Genomic DNA, 14,714 nt, shown 5'->3' on the forward strand with positions numbered 1-14,714 from the left:
CAGGAATCAGGACAGCTGGGGTTTGGGTTCTGCTGGACCTCTAAAGTGTGGTGGCCGCAGCCCTCTGGGCTGGGTTTCTCTTCTTAGGTGGAGGCAGGACCAGGAAAGGGAGTGTATGAAAGAGGTGGGAGGAGGGACAGAGACCACCAGGACCCAGGGACAGCCCGGGGACCCCTGAGGTGGCCCCATGGGGGCATGCGAGCTGCACAGACACCGTGGGTGTGTCGGGGCAGATGTGCGAGCACCATGTGTGTATATGGGGGCCGCTGTATCCGTGTGTGCGCATGCGTGTCCGGGGGAGTCCCCATGGCACACAACTGTGTGTGCGCACACCTGTGCAGGGGACTCCCTCCTGAAACACAGCGGGATGAGGTTCACCACCAAGGACCGCGACAGCGACCACTCGGAGAACAACTGCGCCGCCTTCTACCGCGGCGCCTGGTGGTACCGCAACTGCCACACGTCCAACCTCAACGGGCAGTACCTGCGCGGTGCGCACGCGTCCTACGCCGACGGCATCGAATGGTCCTCCTGGACGGGCTGGCAGTACTCGCTCAAGTTCTCGGAGATGAAGATCCGGCCGGTCCGTGAGGACCGCTAGATGGGTGCTCTGTCCGCCCACCACCCCCCGCCCCATCACCTCCCCCATCCCCGGCCCGACCCCACCCTGCATCTCCTCTGACCTGCTCTCGCATTGGGGTGGGCTGCACATCGTCTTTGTGCTGTCCCCAACCGCCAGTTTACCTCTGCTGATGTCGGGCAGGGCACACTGGACTACCCCCAAATTCTACCTGCCCAGACTTTGGCTCCTGGGCTAAGTGTCTTGACTTCCCTTGGCCAGCACCCCGGCGGCCCCTCTACTTTGCCAGTCCAAACACCTGGTGCTTGGGGGGGGGCACAGAGTAGGGGCAGGTGCACCCCTGCAGCCCTTTTAGCAGACAGAGGGACTGTTTGGATCTTTCTGAGTCAGGTCTGAGGCCAGCCTCCTCTGGCCCTCCTGGCCCCCCTCTTTCACTTCCATGGTGCCTGGGGAGTGGTGGTGCAGAGGGCTGCCTGCGGCCGGGGCTGGACAGCCATATCCCCCATTCCCACGGGCCAGGCTGGGGCGCAGCTGTCTCTGGGGACTCCTAGCCCACCCCGGGTGGCCAGGGCCAGTTCCCTGGAGCTCTCTCTGACCCCCATCCACCCATGTTCCTGCAGGCCTGGGAGGTCGTCAGTCCCTTTGGCTGCCGTGCCCAGCCTCCTGCCTTCCTGGGGCAGCTGGAACCCCACCATGCCCTGTCCTCTTGATGTGGGAGGCTGGGGCAGGTCCTGCTCCCTCTGGGCCTGGCCAGTGAGGACCCCTGTATTTTCTGGGCTGCCATGGGGCTTGCACCACCATCCCCACATTCCCCAATTCCCAGGGACTCCAGGGCCTTAGGGCCTCCTGGCATCAGGCCTGCAGGGTGGAGGCTGGACCAGGAGGGGTCCCGGGGCTATTCCCCCTGTCAGCTCAGACTGCTGTCTCGGTGGGGAGGCCGCCCCCTGCTGGTGAATGTGGGTGCTGCCACCTCGGGTCAGGGGGAAAGGAAGGGCTCACTGGGCAGATGGGGGCACTGAGGCACCCCCAGACACTGGAAACAATCTCTCATCAAGTCCTCCCAGTGCCCGGCGTCCTATCATTCTACCCCCCAACAAGAACTGCAGGTTCCCCAGGTCAGCAGCCAAGAAGAGAGGCCCTAACCCCTCCGGTGGATAGTGCTGGGACCCCAATGCCCTTGCCGTCAGAACCAAGCCCGGGGCTGTTTTCCTAAGTTCCCACCTGTGGGGATGTGATGGGGGTCTTTGAGAGGCTCTGGGAGGCCGGCCTCCCAGGGGTGGGCCGCACCGCACCAGTGGCCGCACTCGGGCAGGAGGGAGGGAGCGGGTGTTTCCTGGTAGGACGCCGGAAGGCAGGTGAACACGGGCGAACGGGAGCGTGGGCTTCCTTCCCCTCCCACCAGACTTGGTGCTGCAGTAATGGTGAGTCAGAGTCGGCTGGGGGTTAGCAGGAGGGCTCCGAGCGTGGCCGACTCTCTGTGCAAGCTGGCCCGTCCCCTGTAGCTCCACCTGGTCATCGCATTCAGCCGGAGTTCGCTGGACATCTGCCGTGGGCCACGGCCTGCCCGGGTGCCGGACAGCACCGAGTCCCTGCCCTGTCGGCACCGCACCTGAAGCAGACACGGCCAAGAGACAGGCAGCGCAGCCCAGTGTGACCCGTGCTGGGGGGCAGCCCAGCTTCAGGGGGGGGCCGCGGCGGTGTGGGGGAGCTGTGGGGGGGCTCCTTATGACTTGAAGGGAAGGCTCCCCTGCCAGCCCCCTTCTCCGTCTTCTGGAAGAGGAACCAACCCACCCGAGCTACAGCACAGAGGCTGGGTGGGACCCCAAGTCTGAGGGTCTGAGGGTCTCCCCACCCCAGGGAGCCCCCTTCTCCGTCTTCTGGAAGAGGAACCAACCCACCCGAGCTACAGCACAGAGGCTGGGTGGGACCCCAAGTCTGAGGGTCTGAGGGTCTCCCCACCCCAGGGAGCCCCCTTCTTCCCCCACCAGCCCCAGGCTAGAGCTGGCTTCTGCTGCCAGCCTTGCTGTGCCAGCCGCTATTTGGAAAGTGTTAGGCTTTTTCTGATCTGTCATCAAACAAACTCCTGGTGAGTGTGATGTAAATGGATTCACAGATGTGCGTGTGCGCCAGGAAGCTCAGGGGCGCTCCTGCCAGGGCTTGGCTGCAGAACAGACATGCCACGGCCCGGGGCGGGGGGAGCGGGCAGATGGCCGAGGGCGGCTTTTGGGAGTGTCCAGCTGACCGGGAGACACCTGTTCCTTCCTAGCCGAAAGCACCAGCCCCACGCCCGGCCCAGGACTGGCACCATCATGGGACATGGGCCGGAAACAGTGCTGGCTGAAGGGGCACAGAGCTGTCTGGTGGGGACAGCCGAGGCCAGCACACCCCACTTCCTAAAGGGCACAGATAGCCCCGCACACCTGCTCTGAGCCAGGGGTCTGTGGTGAGCAAGGCAGGCTCTGGCCCCGGCCTCCAGGAGCCTCCACTGTGATGTCCATGCGAATGGCCGTCACATGAGCGGGAGAGACCACAGGAAGAGGGTGCTAGGAGAGCAGGAGGCAGCTGCACCAAGATCCAATGGATGACGGATGTGTGCAAACTGTCACCCAGGACCCAGGCTCACTGCATCCAAACTCTGTCTTGAGGGGCCCGAGTTGATGGTTTGGTGGTGGGGGCCCGTGGTCCCACTAATCACATGTGAACTCACCGACCGCCCCCCCCCCGTCCCTTTCCTTCTTCTTTTGATGAGAGCGAGCCAAGCATGTGGGGACCTCGGGGCAGTGCATGTGGCCCCACAAGCTTCTGAAGGTTCCTTTCCACCAGCACAGGTAGGTTCTGCGGAACCAGCCGGTGGCCTCACTCGTTCCGTGGCCCCCAAACAGGACACAGTCTCTGAGTTAAACCAGAGGCCACCCTGGGCCGCCTGAGCGCGCTGCGTCCAGAGGATGGATGGTTCCTGGGCTTCCACCCTGATGGCCTCAGAACGGGCTTCCTGGAGATAAGGACAGCGCTGTGAGCAGTTCCCAAATTGCATTTTCCCCCAGCAGCCGCATGTAAATTGGTTTGATAAATGTTTGTCTTGGGGCAGAAGCAATGTCGCCGGCCTGCCTCTTCCCTGTCGCCCTGCTCCCGCCGGCGGCCGTCCTCCTTCACACAGGCCTCCGACCGGCCTGGCTGGGGCCAGGGCCCTGTCACCCAGGATTCGGTGGATTAGTCAACAGGAATTGCCAGGCTTCCGTGACACCAGAGGAGGAGGCAGGGAGGGATGCTGCGTCCACAGACAGTGGTGGTGGGGGGGCGGCGGTTGGGGACCAGGGGGGCCTGAGCTAGGCCTGTGGTCAGCTGCACATCTCTGTCCTGTGCAGCTGGGGGAGCAACGTGCCCGCAGATGTGCTCAACCTCGAGCAGAGGACACGAGGCTTTGGTCCCAGTGGCCGGGCCTCCCCAGGGCCTCAGTGTCTTCACCTGCTTGCAGGGGGAGAGCTGCCCCCAAACCCCAAGTGGGCCAAGCGGTTGGTGGGACTCCGCAAACCCAGATGGCTGAGGTTGGCCATGGTGGGACTGCATGGAGACGGAGCGGGTGGGGGTCAGCCTCGGGCTGTGCAGACAGGTGAGCCTGACCGTCCACACGCGGCTGGCTGGGGGTGCGCGGAGTTGCTGGAGGGCCAGCGCGGTTCGGGACAGAAGCTGGTCTGGGCTGAGTACACTTGGCATCATGAGTGTTCCTGTCTCTAATAAAATCTCGCGGTGACCCAGCTGGGGCCTCTGCCTCTAATCCTCTCTTGGTGCCCCACATCAGACCACGGGGCGTTCCGAGACTGCCTCCTGCACAATTTCCCCAGACTTCCTCACCATTCCTGTCTTTATTTCTATTGAGGAAACAATGTTTCCCGGATAACTCAGTGCCCCCCAGAGGCTGCACCAGATCCTTTAGCAGAAGCAGTTGCACACCTGGCCAGCAGCTGGGCCGCCGCGGCCGGTGGAGGTGAGGCCTGGCCCTGCCACGAGCTGCACCCAATGGGGGAGATCCTCCTGGGGCTGGGCTTCGGGGGATGAACCTGTGCACCCCCACCCCCTCCCCAGGGCTCCAGGGCGACCAGCTGGCCCTGTGGGTCTCTCTTGGGGCTGGGGCTGGAGTCCTGAGGAGCTGAGACTTTATTAAAAACAAGTCCCTGATGGCTAGTTATTCATGAAGCCAGCGTGAAGCTTGACCCCACACCTGCCCTCCCCACTCTCCACAGCTGTCCCTGAGAAATTTCGGAGAGCACAGCTCGGGAACCAGAACCTCCCATTTGACACCCAAGGGAACTGAGGCACAGAGAAGGCATGAGAGTGGCCACTGCAGGCTGCACCCCATCATTAACCAGCACCCAATGTCACCACCAACCAGTACTAGCGAGGGAGATAAAACAACCCTGCCCCTCCCATCTCTCACGCACACACACCAGCCCCCCTCAGGGATGGAAGCGGCTCTGCACCTGCCCTGGTCTGCACATGGGCACACCCTCTCCTCGCACCTGCCCATGGAGAGGCCCAAAGTCAATCCACACTGGCTTTTCTTGACCCTGTTCTCTCCAGACAAGACCAAGGGGAACCAAGGCTTCCTGCTGCAGACGGGGCTGGAGAGGGTGCAGCCATGGGCTCTGACCCTCGGAGCCTCAGTCTTCCCCCTGCCCCTGCAGGGGGGATGTCTTCTAGCCCCTTTCTCGGGCCTACGGGGGAGAGGAAGTGCCCATGAGTCCATCTCTATTCCTGTGTGAATGGGGGGGGGGTGACTCTCCATACCCCTAGCACTGCACAGGCTAAGGTGAAATAGCTGGGTGAGGGCCCCCGAAACCAGGGGAATGCCTCTGTGCTTCGTCCCCAGCCTCACCTGAGCAGCTCCCCCAGACAACAGGGCGGCTGCAGCCTCACCCGGCACCTGCTCCCCTCACTGCCCTGCTTGCTCTCGGTGGAGGGAAAATCTAGGCCAAGCAAGGAGTAGAGGCTGGGGGCCTGGCTGGGCTGGTCTCCCCACAAGTGCTGCTCGGATACAGTGCGGGGTCCCCAGGCACGAGCAGCAGGATGGGAGGACAGGAGAGACAGGGGCAGGGGGCCCCCGAGGCTGCAGGCTCTGGACCGGCCAGAGCGCCGGTACCCAGGTAGATGCTTCCCCCCCGTGATGGGCACCTGCCTCCCACCTTGGCCCGAGCGGGGAGAATACTCTGCAGTGCACTTGGCCCGACCAGGCACCTCATCTTGGCTCAGCTGTGCGGATCCTCGCACCTGGAGCAGACCCCAGGGTCGCTCCATGATCCCAGGGCAGGCCGAGTGAGTAACCGTGCGGTGAGCACCCTGAGATGAGCCTGGACCAGAGGGGGCCTTGCAGAAACATGTGGGCCCACAGCGCTGCCCCTCCAACCCCACGTGCAGGTGGCAACATGTGACGCTCCTCACACTCGGTGTGAGCTCCCCTGGGGAGAAATCCCCTGGGAGTGAGGGGCTGGGGAGCGATGAATGCTGGCGGCCCCCACCGTGGGCACCAGCTATGGGCAAAGAGCTGGAGCCATGACCGGGACAGCTCTCCCCCTGCCCTTGCCAAATCCCACACCAGGCCAGCAGCCTCCTCTCCGTGGCCCGTCACCACGGCCGAAGGTGGCATAAGCCTCTCAGCTGAGGTTCAGAAAGCGAGGCATTGTCTGGCCACCCAGTGGAGAGTCAGTTTGGAAAACATCTGCGGGTGTGTCCTTCCTTTCCCAAATGGGTGTCAGGCGCCCAGGCCGGCGCTAGGGTTGCGGTGGTGGGAAAACACCAGGCTTCCCTTCTAAGGAGCGCATAGGCTGTGCTGCAGGGGACGTGGGCTTGAGCGGGGCTCAGCCAGGCCAGGGGCTCCAAACCCCTTCCACGTCCCCTCCTGCTGCCCCGCTCAGCCCCTCGCGAGGCTCCCGAGCTGGCGGCGCCTCACACAAGTTTGCACCTGACGGGAATGAGGGAGTGAGGGGCAATGGCTTCACAACGGGTGTCTCACTTCCTGAGCCCCCCGGGGCGGCTGTGCTGGTGCGGCATGGGTGGGTGAGGTGCGGACATCGCCCCCCTTCTCCGAAGAGGGAGGCAGACCACTAGGAATAAGGGTGGGTGTGCCATCCACGCCTCTTCCAAGGGACTTGAGGGTCTGAGCCTGCGATTTATAGCTAATGATGCTGCCCGCTCTCCTCCAAATGAGGCGGGCCTCTGGGCAAAGGGCAGCCCCCTCTGCTCCGCTCATCAGACCACATCCTGTTTATGCTGGGTCTTTATCAACGCAGGCAGCACTGCCCCGTCCTGCACCACCTGTACCACCGGAGTCCCCAACGGAATCCCAGGGTCAGGAAGGTGCAGCAATCAGAGGGCAGAATGGCAGTCCACCCAGGGGGCTGTTATAAAGCAGGAGAACCCAGGATCCACACCTCCCAGACAAGACCCCAGAGGCGCCCTGCCCAGCAGCCTTCCTGGGGAGCAGGCCCGCAGCCCGGTGAGTACAGCGGCTCCGTCCTTAGCAGGAGCCCCGCTGCCCGGGGCCTTCTCCCAGGCCAGGAGCTGCATGGTCCCCAGAGGTGGAGACCAGCAGCTCCTCTTGCAGCCCAGATTGGCTGCAGCTGGCCTCGAGGGCTCAGCCCCGGTCTCCACCGTGTGCTTCCCCTGCCATGTCCTGAATGCTGGGGCCTAATTTTTGGTGGTGAGTGTCTCAAGCTTCCACCACATTCCTGAAGGGGTCCAGGACTCCCCAAAAGGGAACGGGAGCCACTTCCTTCTGTGCATCAGTGCACCCTTTCTTGAGACCCAGAGGCCTAGCCCCCAGGTGGAAAGCTCCCCCCTCCACTCTGCCCGGGTGCTGATGGATAGCCTTCTGCGACGCAGGCCAGACTTGGCTCCAGCCCCAGGCGATCAGATGATGGAAGTTAGGAGGACTGGATTTGGGTAGGGAGGAGGGCCGCTTTTATGATTTTTTTTTAAAGCCTTCTGGCTGAGTTCACTTTGAAATGTCTTCAAGGGAGCCATTTTTGGGAAGAGCTCTGAGGAGCCCATGCTTCTTCTCCAGAACCAGCTCTTTCCTCTAGGCTCAGTTCGACTCAGAGCAACAGCCAGCTCCGACTCACCATGGTCATTACCAAAAGGCTTCCTTTGAGAGGGAGCATTGTTGCCGAAGCAAGGGCATTTTGGGAAGCTCTATTTCGGTTTCCAATCCACCAGGACCGCCATCCGTGGGGTAGAGTAGCGACTCCGAGTCACTTAGACCTGGGCCTGTATCCCAGCTCTGTCACTTGTAACGCTGTGAGATCCTGGGCCAGTCCCCGGTTTGTGCACCCCCCCGCCCCCCAGTAGAAGGGGGTAGGACTGCCCTGTGGGAGAGCTGTGAGGACCGTCCGGGACAGGGCCAGGGAGCACTGCCCACAGGCCTGGCATGCCAAGAAGCTGTCTGGCCGCTAGAATCCTGAATCCAAGGGCCTCCATTGCCAGCTGTGTGGCCCAGGTGCCACCTCTTAGCCTTCCCGACAGTCTTCTTGCCGGAAGACCTGGGACGAACAGGGCCTACAAATGAAGGGTACTGGTGATGAGGACATGCAGCCGTGCACACAGACGGTGCTCTGGAGGGATCCTCGACAGCCCAGCCATGTCCACATGCTCCTCCCCAGGTGGGTGTCTGAGTTAGGCCAGGAACATCAAGTCTGTTTCTTGTTTCCGGGCACAACTCGTTTCCATGTTAAAGAGACATGAGCAGAGTGTCCCAGCGACACAGCTTCGCCAGACCCATTTATTATCAAGTTGAAAACTAAGAGAGATTGATGCTATGAATTTTCTACCCCGGGGCTCTGAGACGATATGGCCCTAGAGTCAGTAATTATAATAAAAAAAAGAACGAGCCCAAATCTGCACAGCACTCGGGGGCGGCCGGGGCACGGCTGTAAGCCGTCCCAGCAGCGGGCGGGTGTGAATGCTAAGCTGCCAAGGCCGTCAGATGCAGGGGACTGCGGGAGAGAGAATCAGCCTAATTGGTGCAATCAGCTCCTGAGCCTGCTAAGAAAATAAAGGCCTGATCCCCCAGCATAGTGACACTTCCTCAAGCTGCTTGCAAGTTGGGCTCAGCGGAGCCACCAGCCTTTGATGGCTGCCCAGGCCCTGGGAAGCACTGTTGACAAGTTGTTGTGCAAAGCCCACGCGTGTAGCCGGTAACTTCTTCCTCTCTTTCCTCTGGGCCAGATGACAGGCCCTCACGCCCTGTCGTGTCTCCTCCTCCTGCCGCTGGGTGCCTGCTTTCCTCTGTTGGACAGAGAAGAGCCCATGGCCACCGTGAGAGGTGTCAGAGATGGAATGAGCTGGGCCGACCTGCCCGGGGGACACCGCGCCCCCCTCCCACGGGGCTCCTCGCCGCGGCCGAGAGCCCCACAACCTCACGGCCTGCTTGTCATGGCCAAGGAGCTGCAGACATCGGGCCGACAGCGCGCTGGCTTCAGGTTCCGGTTCGGGAGGCAGGATGATGGTAGCGAGGCTACCGGCTTCCTCCCCGCGGGTGGTGAGAAGGCCAGCGGCCCATTAGGGACCCTGGCCGAGGAGCTCAGCAGTTACAGCAGGAAAAAAGGTGCCTTCAGCTTCTGCTTTGGCCGGCAGTGAGGGGGCCGCTGTGTCCATGGACCCTCCCTGCTACCACTCCCGCTCCTGTCTTCTCCTTGAGCCTGAAAGACCAGGATACGAAGAAGGCATGGGGATTATTATAATGAATTCTTAGCAGTAGGATCACTTAGGCGGGTGCTTGCTTTTGATTTCCAACTTTGCCGAGACAAAGACCTGGATGGTATCAAAAAGGAGGTGGCCCAAAGCAAGCTGCATCCCGGTGAAGAAGAAAGCGCTGCCCTTTCCTCTGTTGGACAGAGCGTCCCAGCCTCCTTCCCCGTGGTCTGGCTCTGAGCAGTCCCCTGGCCCAGCAGCCCGCAGCCGTGGCCTGCAGCCGTGGCCGCTGCTGGGCCATGAATATGGACAGGCAGGGCTGGCAATGGACAGGCAGGGCTGGCTGTGTCGGCTTCAGGCTGAAGGTAGGTGGGCTGATGATGACCGTGGGGTAATCAAAGTTTGGAGTCTCCACAGGGACGCCTGTAGCTGACATCCGAAGTGCAACTCTGAGGGAGCACGTCCCACCGACTAGAGAGGATGGTTCTGAAAGTTAAAAAAAAAAAAAAAAAAATTCTTGTTCTCCATCCCATTAACACGAGATCCCTCTGGCAAGAAAACCCTGCTGTGGTGTCAAGATGTCATTCAGAACTGCCTGCCCATTCCCTTCTGATAACTGTCCTCGGTGGTACAGTGTTTGCCAAGCCAGGAGTCTAGTAGGAGATGAACAAGGAAGGAATAAATTTTTGCTCGAGCAAGGCTGCCTTTCAAATGTTCAGAATATGAATGTGTTGTGTGTATCCTTTGAAATAAAAGTTTAACTGCAAAACCGTAATGGAAAGCTCACCTGACTCTTGCCTACAGGTGCTCTGTGCCCTAGGAGTTCGGCTTCTCCTGAGCTGCCAGTGCCTTAACTCGGGGGAGATGGAAATCACGTTGCCTGTATCCACACCTGTCCCGGCAGCCCCTTAATTGGCAGTTGGTAAAATACCCATGGTCAAAGGCAGAGAGAAACACAAGACGGGGTGTATTTTCCTCCTGCGCTTGGCTGCTCCTTCCCTGGTTTTCTCAAAGCAAAGAGCATTCTGAAAACAACTTCTCCACCCCAGGGGAGGCCAGCGCTCAGCCGGAGTGGCTGCAGGCCCGGGGCAAGGCAGAGCATCTCTTTCAAACGCCGCTCTGCTGTGTCCTGCATCCCATCCCATGTCAGATACGGCAGTCTGATGCTGCTTACTCCCAGGCTAGCTTCGACCGCTGAGATGAGAACCTAGATTGATGTTACTATGGCAACATCTCCCCTCCTCCTTTCGAGCTGCTGCTTGGCCCTGTTCACAATTGAATAATTTTCCATTGAGCTGTCACAATTAATTGGTGGATTTTTATTAGCCTTTTAGAACCACACTGGGTTGGGCCCAGCTTGGCACCTCAGAGCATTTCAGTGTTTTCCATTCTATTAGTGACTTACCTTCCCCAGTAGCAGCTCTCAATCCCCGGCAGCCAGAAAGCCACTTTATTAAGGGGTGACAGATCTGAGTCACAAAAGAGCCAAGCTGACTGGGGAGTGCAGAAATTGGGTGGTAGGATGGGCCAGGAAGACAGGAATCAGAACATCATCTTATGTTAAAGCGAGAGGCCTTCTCCTGGAGCCCCTCGCTGCTTCTCCCCTACGCCTGGGCACACGGCCCCACCGGGAGAGGGGCCAGACAGCGACATCGGGTCTGGGAGACACGTCATACTCTCTTTGGCCTCCACCACTGTCTGGGGAAGGGATGAGCCAGGATGCCTCCTGCTAATGGGCAGTCTGACGGGGATAGAACACATCCTGGGGCTCTTCGTCTGTTGATAAAAGAGGCAAACACTCAACCCTCAAGCCACAGAGGGCAAACCTCAAGAAAATGAGTCCCAGGCGTGTCCATAAAGGACAGCTCTGGCTCTGAGAATAGACATCATAGGGTGGCCAGGTGAAGGAAGTGTGATCCCAGTCCAGGCTCTCACCCCAGCGTGTGCTCATTTCCACTCTGTGGAGGGCAGGGGTTGGGGGGGTGGGGTGGGGGCAGCACGCTGGATCACTCCTGCCTTCGCTCATTCACATACAGAGAAGCCAGAGAATGGGCTTGTGGAAAGACCAGGTGAGACAGGACACACCAAAGGCCAAGGTCAGAGGGACACTCTGCAGCAAGGTCCCCTGGTGAGCCCCCCCTTGCCAATTTCTATTCTTAGAATAAAACAAGACGCCTCCGTGGTCACTAATTACAAGAACTTGGAGGTCACCAAGGCTGAGATACTCCTGCATGTGTTTATACACACTTTAGGAATATACTGGCTGGTTTTTAATTTCGTAGGAGATGAACCTCAGAGAAATCAGAGATAAAGAAAGGGGGGAGGAGAGCCTTCAGAGGAGTGGATATCCTGTCATTAGGCTTTCATCATTCAACAGCAATCAACAACAAAGTTATTCTTTCCAGTTGCTTGTACATTCGAGCTCAATAACCCTGAAAATCCAAACGATCAAACTGTTAAGGGCATTGCTCTGTTAAATCCACTCCCGCTGTATCTGGCTACATCTCCTCTTTAACCCTCACCCCACCCCAGTGAGGCTTGCTCGAGGTTTGGGGGCCTGTCACGCCACCCCCACGCCCTCCTTGGTGGGAAAGATCACTCTCCAGATTAGTGAAGGTGAGGCTCTTCGGAAAACACTGACTTTGCAAGCACAGATTAAGCTCCCCTGAGCAGTCCGGGTTCGCTTCACCTGGCATGGCAATGTGGTCTCCAGCCCAGGTGCCTGAGAGCTGTCTGCATCCTCTCACTGTATTTTTCCAAGACACAAAAAAAGCCTTCATCTTGGGGTGCAGATCTAAAAGCATTCAGCTATTAAACTGACTGGGGAATATTTTTGCTTATATTTTCCCATGTTTGAAACATTCACAAAAACGTAAGAAAGGAAGAGGCTCATGGGGCAGCAAGCCATCAGGCACCTGCTGTAGTAAACAAGCCACCACCTTGCCCTCACTTTGTCCCTGGGCTGGAGACACTGCATGAGAGTCCACTGAAGACCCCAACTCAGAAAAGATGCTGTCACCCTCCGAGCAGGGAGCTGGGGCCTCGCCCAAGAAGTTGGGAAGGTATTGGGTGAGGGCAGGCATGGACAGACACCGTGGTTGGTCCGTCTTGTCCCACCTGATGCCTTCTGTGCGGAGAACACTGAAAAATCGATTCCCCAAGACACTCAGTTTGGGAATGCCTCCTGTAACATATCCTGACACTGGAGAAGCTTGGGCCAGCTGTAATTCTTGACTTCTTCTACTCCATGATAGAGGGAGGAGCCGGACCCTGGAGCACAGAGCTCTGCTGGTCATGCTGGGGCCGTCAGCACTGCCAACAAGTTAGTCCAGCATAGTAGGTGAACAGTGGCATGTGCTGTGTGACCCTGGGCAAGCTGCTTCACATCTCTGAGCCTCAGCTTCCTTGCATGTTAAATGACAGGAAAAGAACCTCCCTCATTACAGAAACAGTGAGAGGGTTTCACGTGGTCACACCGAGCACATCTGTTGCATATAGCTTACACGTGTGAGCTGAGCTGTAATTTTAAGAAAATGCTCATTGAAGGGCACCTGGGTGGCTCAGGTGGTTAAGCGTCTGCCTTTGGCTCAGGTCATGATCTCAGGGTCCTGGGATCGGGTCCCGCATCGGGCTCCCTGCTCAGTGGGGAGTCTGCTGCTCCCTCTCCCTCGGCCCCTCCCTCCCCCTGCTCAATGTCTCGCTCTGTCTCTCTCAAATGAATAAAATCTTTAAAAAAAAACTCATTGAAATCTGACACACGGAGAACGTGCTCCAATTCTGAGTGTACAGTTCAATAAATTGTTCCCAAGTGACACACCCATTAGCCAGCGTGACCCAGACTAGGAAACAGAGCATTATAGGCACCCCCCGCAGCTCCCCCGCATCCCAACCAGGCATGAACCTCTGTCGTGACTTCTAACACCAAACCACAGACCAGCTGTGCTGCTTTCAATAGATGGAAGCTTCTGGCATCACAAATGGCTGGCTGGCTGCTTCTCCTCCACGTTACGTTTGACTTGTGTATACCGCGTTATGACTAGTTCGTCCGTCTCCACTGTAAGCACACCATCACGCACTGCTCCTCTCGGCTGTTTTCGGTCCGAGGCTGTCAGTGCTTGCTCTTTCCCATTTTGCCATTTTGGCTTGTACTTTGCTCTGACGACGACAGCAGCTGCTGGCCCTGCTGGCAGACCTGACCCCACGGCCTGGTTCTGGACCTCGAGCGCAGGCCTCGCAAGGATCGGAACACCGGGTGTGTGCAGCTCTGTGTGTTCTCCTGGGGCTAGATCCCAGTGTGCTAAGTTCTCAAGGGGTTCTGTGGCCTAACAAAGGTTAAGAACCACTGTTCCAGAACGGCCAGACCCAAGGAAGTTTCTGAAGCTTAGGTGGCACACACAAGATTCTTACTTGAGAGAAGACCCGTATTTCCCACGGGCACAGGTGCCACGGTGACTGGCACGTGGACGTGGCACCATGCTCGAGCCGTGACAACTGTAACCTCATTGCTGGGCGTCAAGAAAATGGGTTAATGCGCTCTGCCAAAGAGGCCATGAAGACTCTGGGGCTGGCGCACATCTGGCACAGTGGGAGCGGCCATCGGTGGTGGCTGTCTCTGTAGTCACTCTGTGTCTTCTTTCCGACTCGAGAGCTGTGCCTTGAGGAGACGCCCCAGACCCGGGAAATCCAGTGTCCAGCTATGGTTCAACCACGGACAGAGTGCGGCCCAGGCCTCCATTCCTGCCTCCATGAAACAGGGGAGGTCTTGTAGCTCCTGGGCATGAGCGCGCTCCGTGGTCCCAGCAGCCCCCACCTCACCAGGGCCTGCGTCCTCACCTCTGCCGTGGAGCTTCCGCCGAACCATGCTCCTCACCATGCTTTGGTGAGCAGATCTGTATCCTCTGACAAGTCTGCGGCTTAATAAGTATCATTATCAGAGAGCGCTACTTACTTTCCTGACTTCCACTTTCTGAGCTGTCAGCTGGCGTTCAATGGAGGCCCAAATAGGGAAACAGCCGCATGTGCCCCCTTTGGTCCCCTCGGTGGGGGGCTGGGAGACGCCACAGCCCACCGGGTGGCATTTCCATCACCCTGAGGCCAGCACCCCTGCTCCCGCCCCTCCCCCTGTACACAGAGAAGTAAGACACGGGGCGTGTGGACCACCATGAGCGAGAGGCGCTTCGGGGGCTGGGGGGGGAGGGGAGCTGGGGTGGGTTCGCAGAGAAAAGCACACCTGTGGGGGTACCAACGCTTCCAGGCCAGTGGAGTCCAGGACACCTCTTCCCCATTTCAATGATGCTATGACAGGCTGACAGCGAGCACAGCCCTGGGGCTCATCTTCCTTTCCCACCCCAGTGAGACGTAGCCCCTCCTGTGGCAGAGCCCACTCCCAGTGCTGCTGGCAAAATCAGTGTCAAGGGCACAAGCAGGGCCTGAGGCCAGGATGCGGAGACTG

The 14,714-nt window shown here is 59.1% G+C and overlaps 2 protein-coding genes across 4 annotated transcripts in view; both read left to right on the forward strand.

The window, feature by feature from the left end:
* Window positions 1-3,670, forward strand: part of FIBCD1 (fibrinogen C domain containing 1) — a 34,826-nt gene extending 31,156 nt beyond the window's left edge. For both annotated transcript variants that reach the window (XM_027614326.2, XM_027614327.2), the window contains one exon: window positions 342-3,670. In XM_027614326.2, the coding sequence (XP_027470127.1) occupies window positions 342-601 (260 nt within the window). In that variant the 3' untranslated portion in view covers window positions 602-3,670. The remainder of the gene's footprint in view (window positions 1-341) is intronic.
* A 3,245-nt stretch (window positions 3,671-6,915) lies between these two features.
* Window positions 6,916-9,949, forward strand: LOC113934901 (pyroglutamylated RFamide peptide). Of its 2 annotated transcripts, none has more exons than XM_027616496.1 (2): window positions 6,916-7,070; window positions 8,798-9,949. In XM_027616496.1, the coding sequence occupies exon 2, from the start codon at window positions 8,798-8,800 to the stop codon at window positions 9,206-9,208; it is 411 nt and encodes a 136-aa protein (XP_027472297.1). In that variant the 5' UTR covers window positions 6,916-7,070; the 3' UTR covers window positions 9,209-9,949. The 2 variants fall into 2 exon arrangements, with proteins under 2 accessions (XP_027472297.1, XP_027472298.1); XM_027616497.1 differs by lacking the exon at window positions 6,916-7,070 and adding an exon at window positions 8,148-8,232.
* The last annotated feature ends 4,765 nt before the right edge of the window (window positions 9,950-14,714 follow it).

The sequence above is a fragment of the Zalophus californianus genome, chromosome 13 (genome assembly GCF_009762305.2).
Source record: "Zalophus californianus isolate mZalCal1 chromosome 13, mZalCal1.pri.v2, whole genome shotgun sequence".
Classification (NCBI taxonomy): Eukaryota; Metazoa; Chordata; class Mammalia; order Carnivora; family Otariidae; genus Zalophus; species Zalophus californianus.

Bases quoted from the DNA above. Each gene is read 5' to 3' on its own strand.
- LOC113934901 (XM_027616496.1), top strand. From the start codon at position 8,798: ATGACAGGCCCTCACGCCCTGTCGTGTCTCCTCCTCCTGCCGCTGGGT.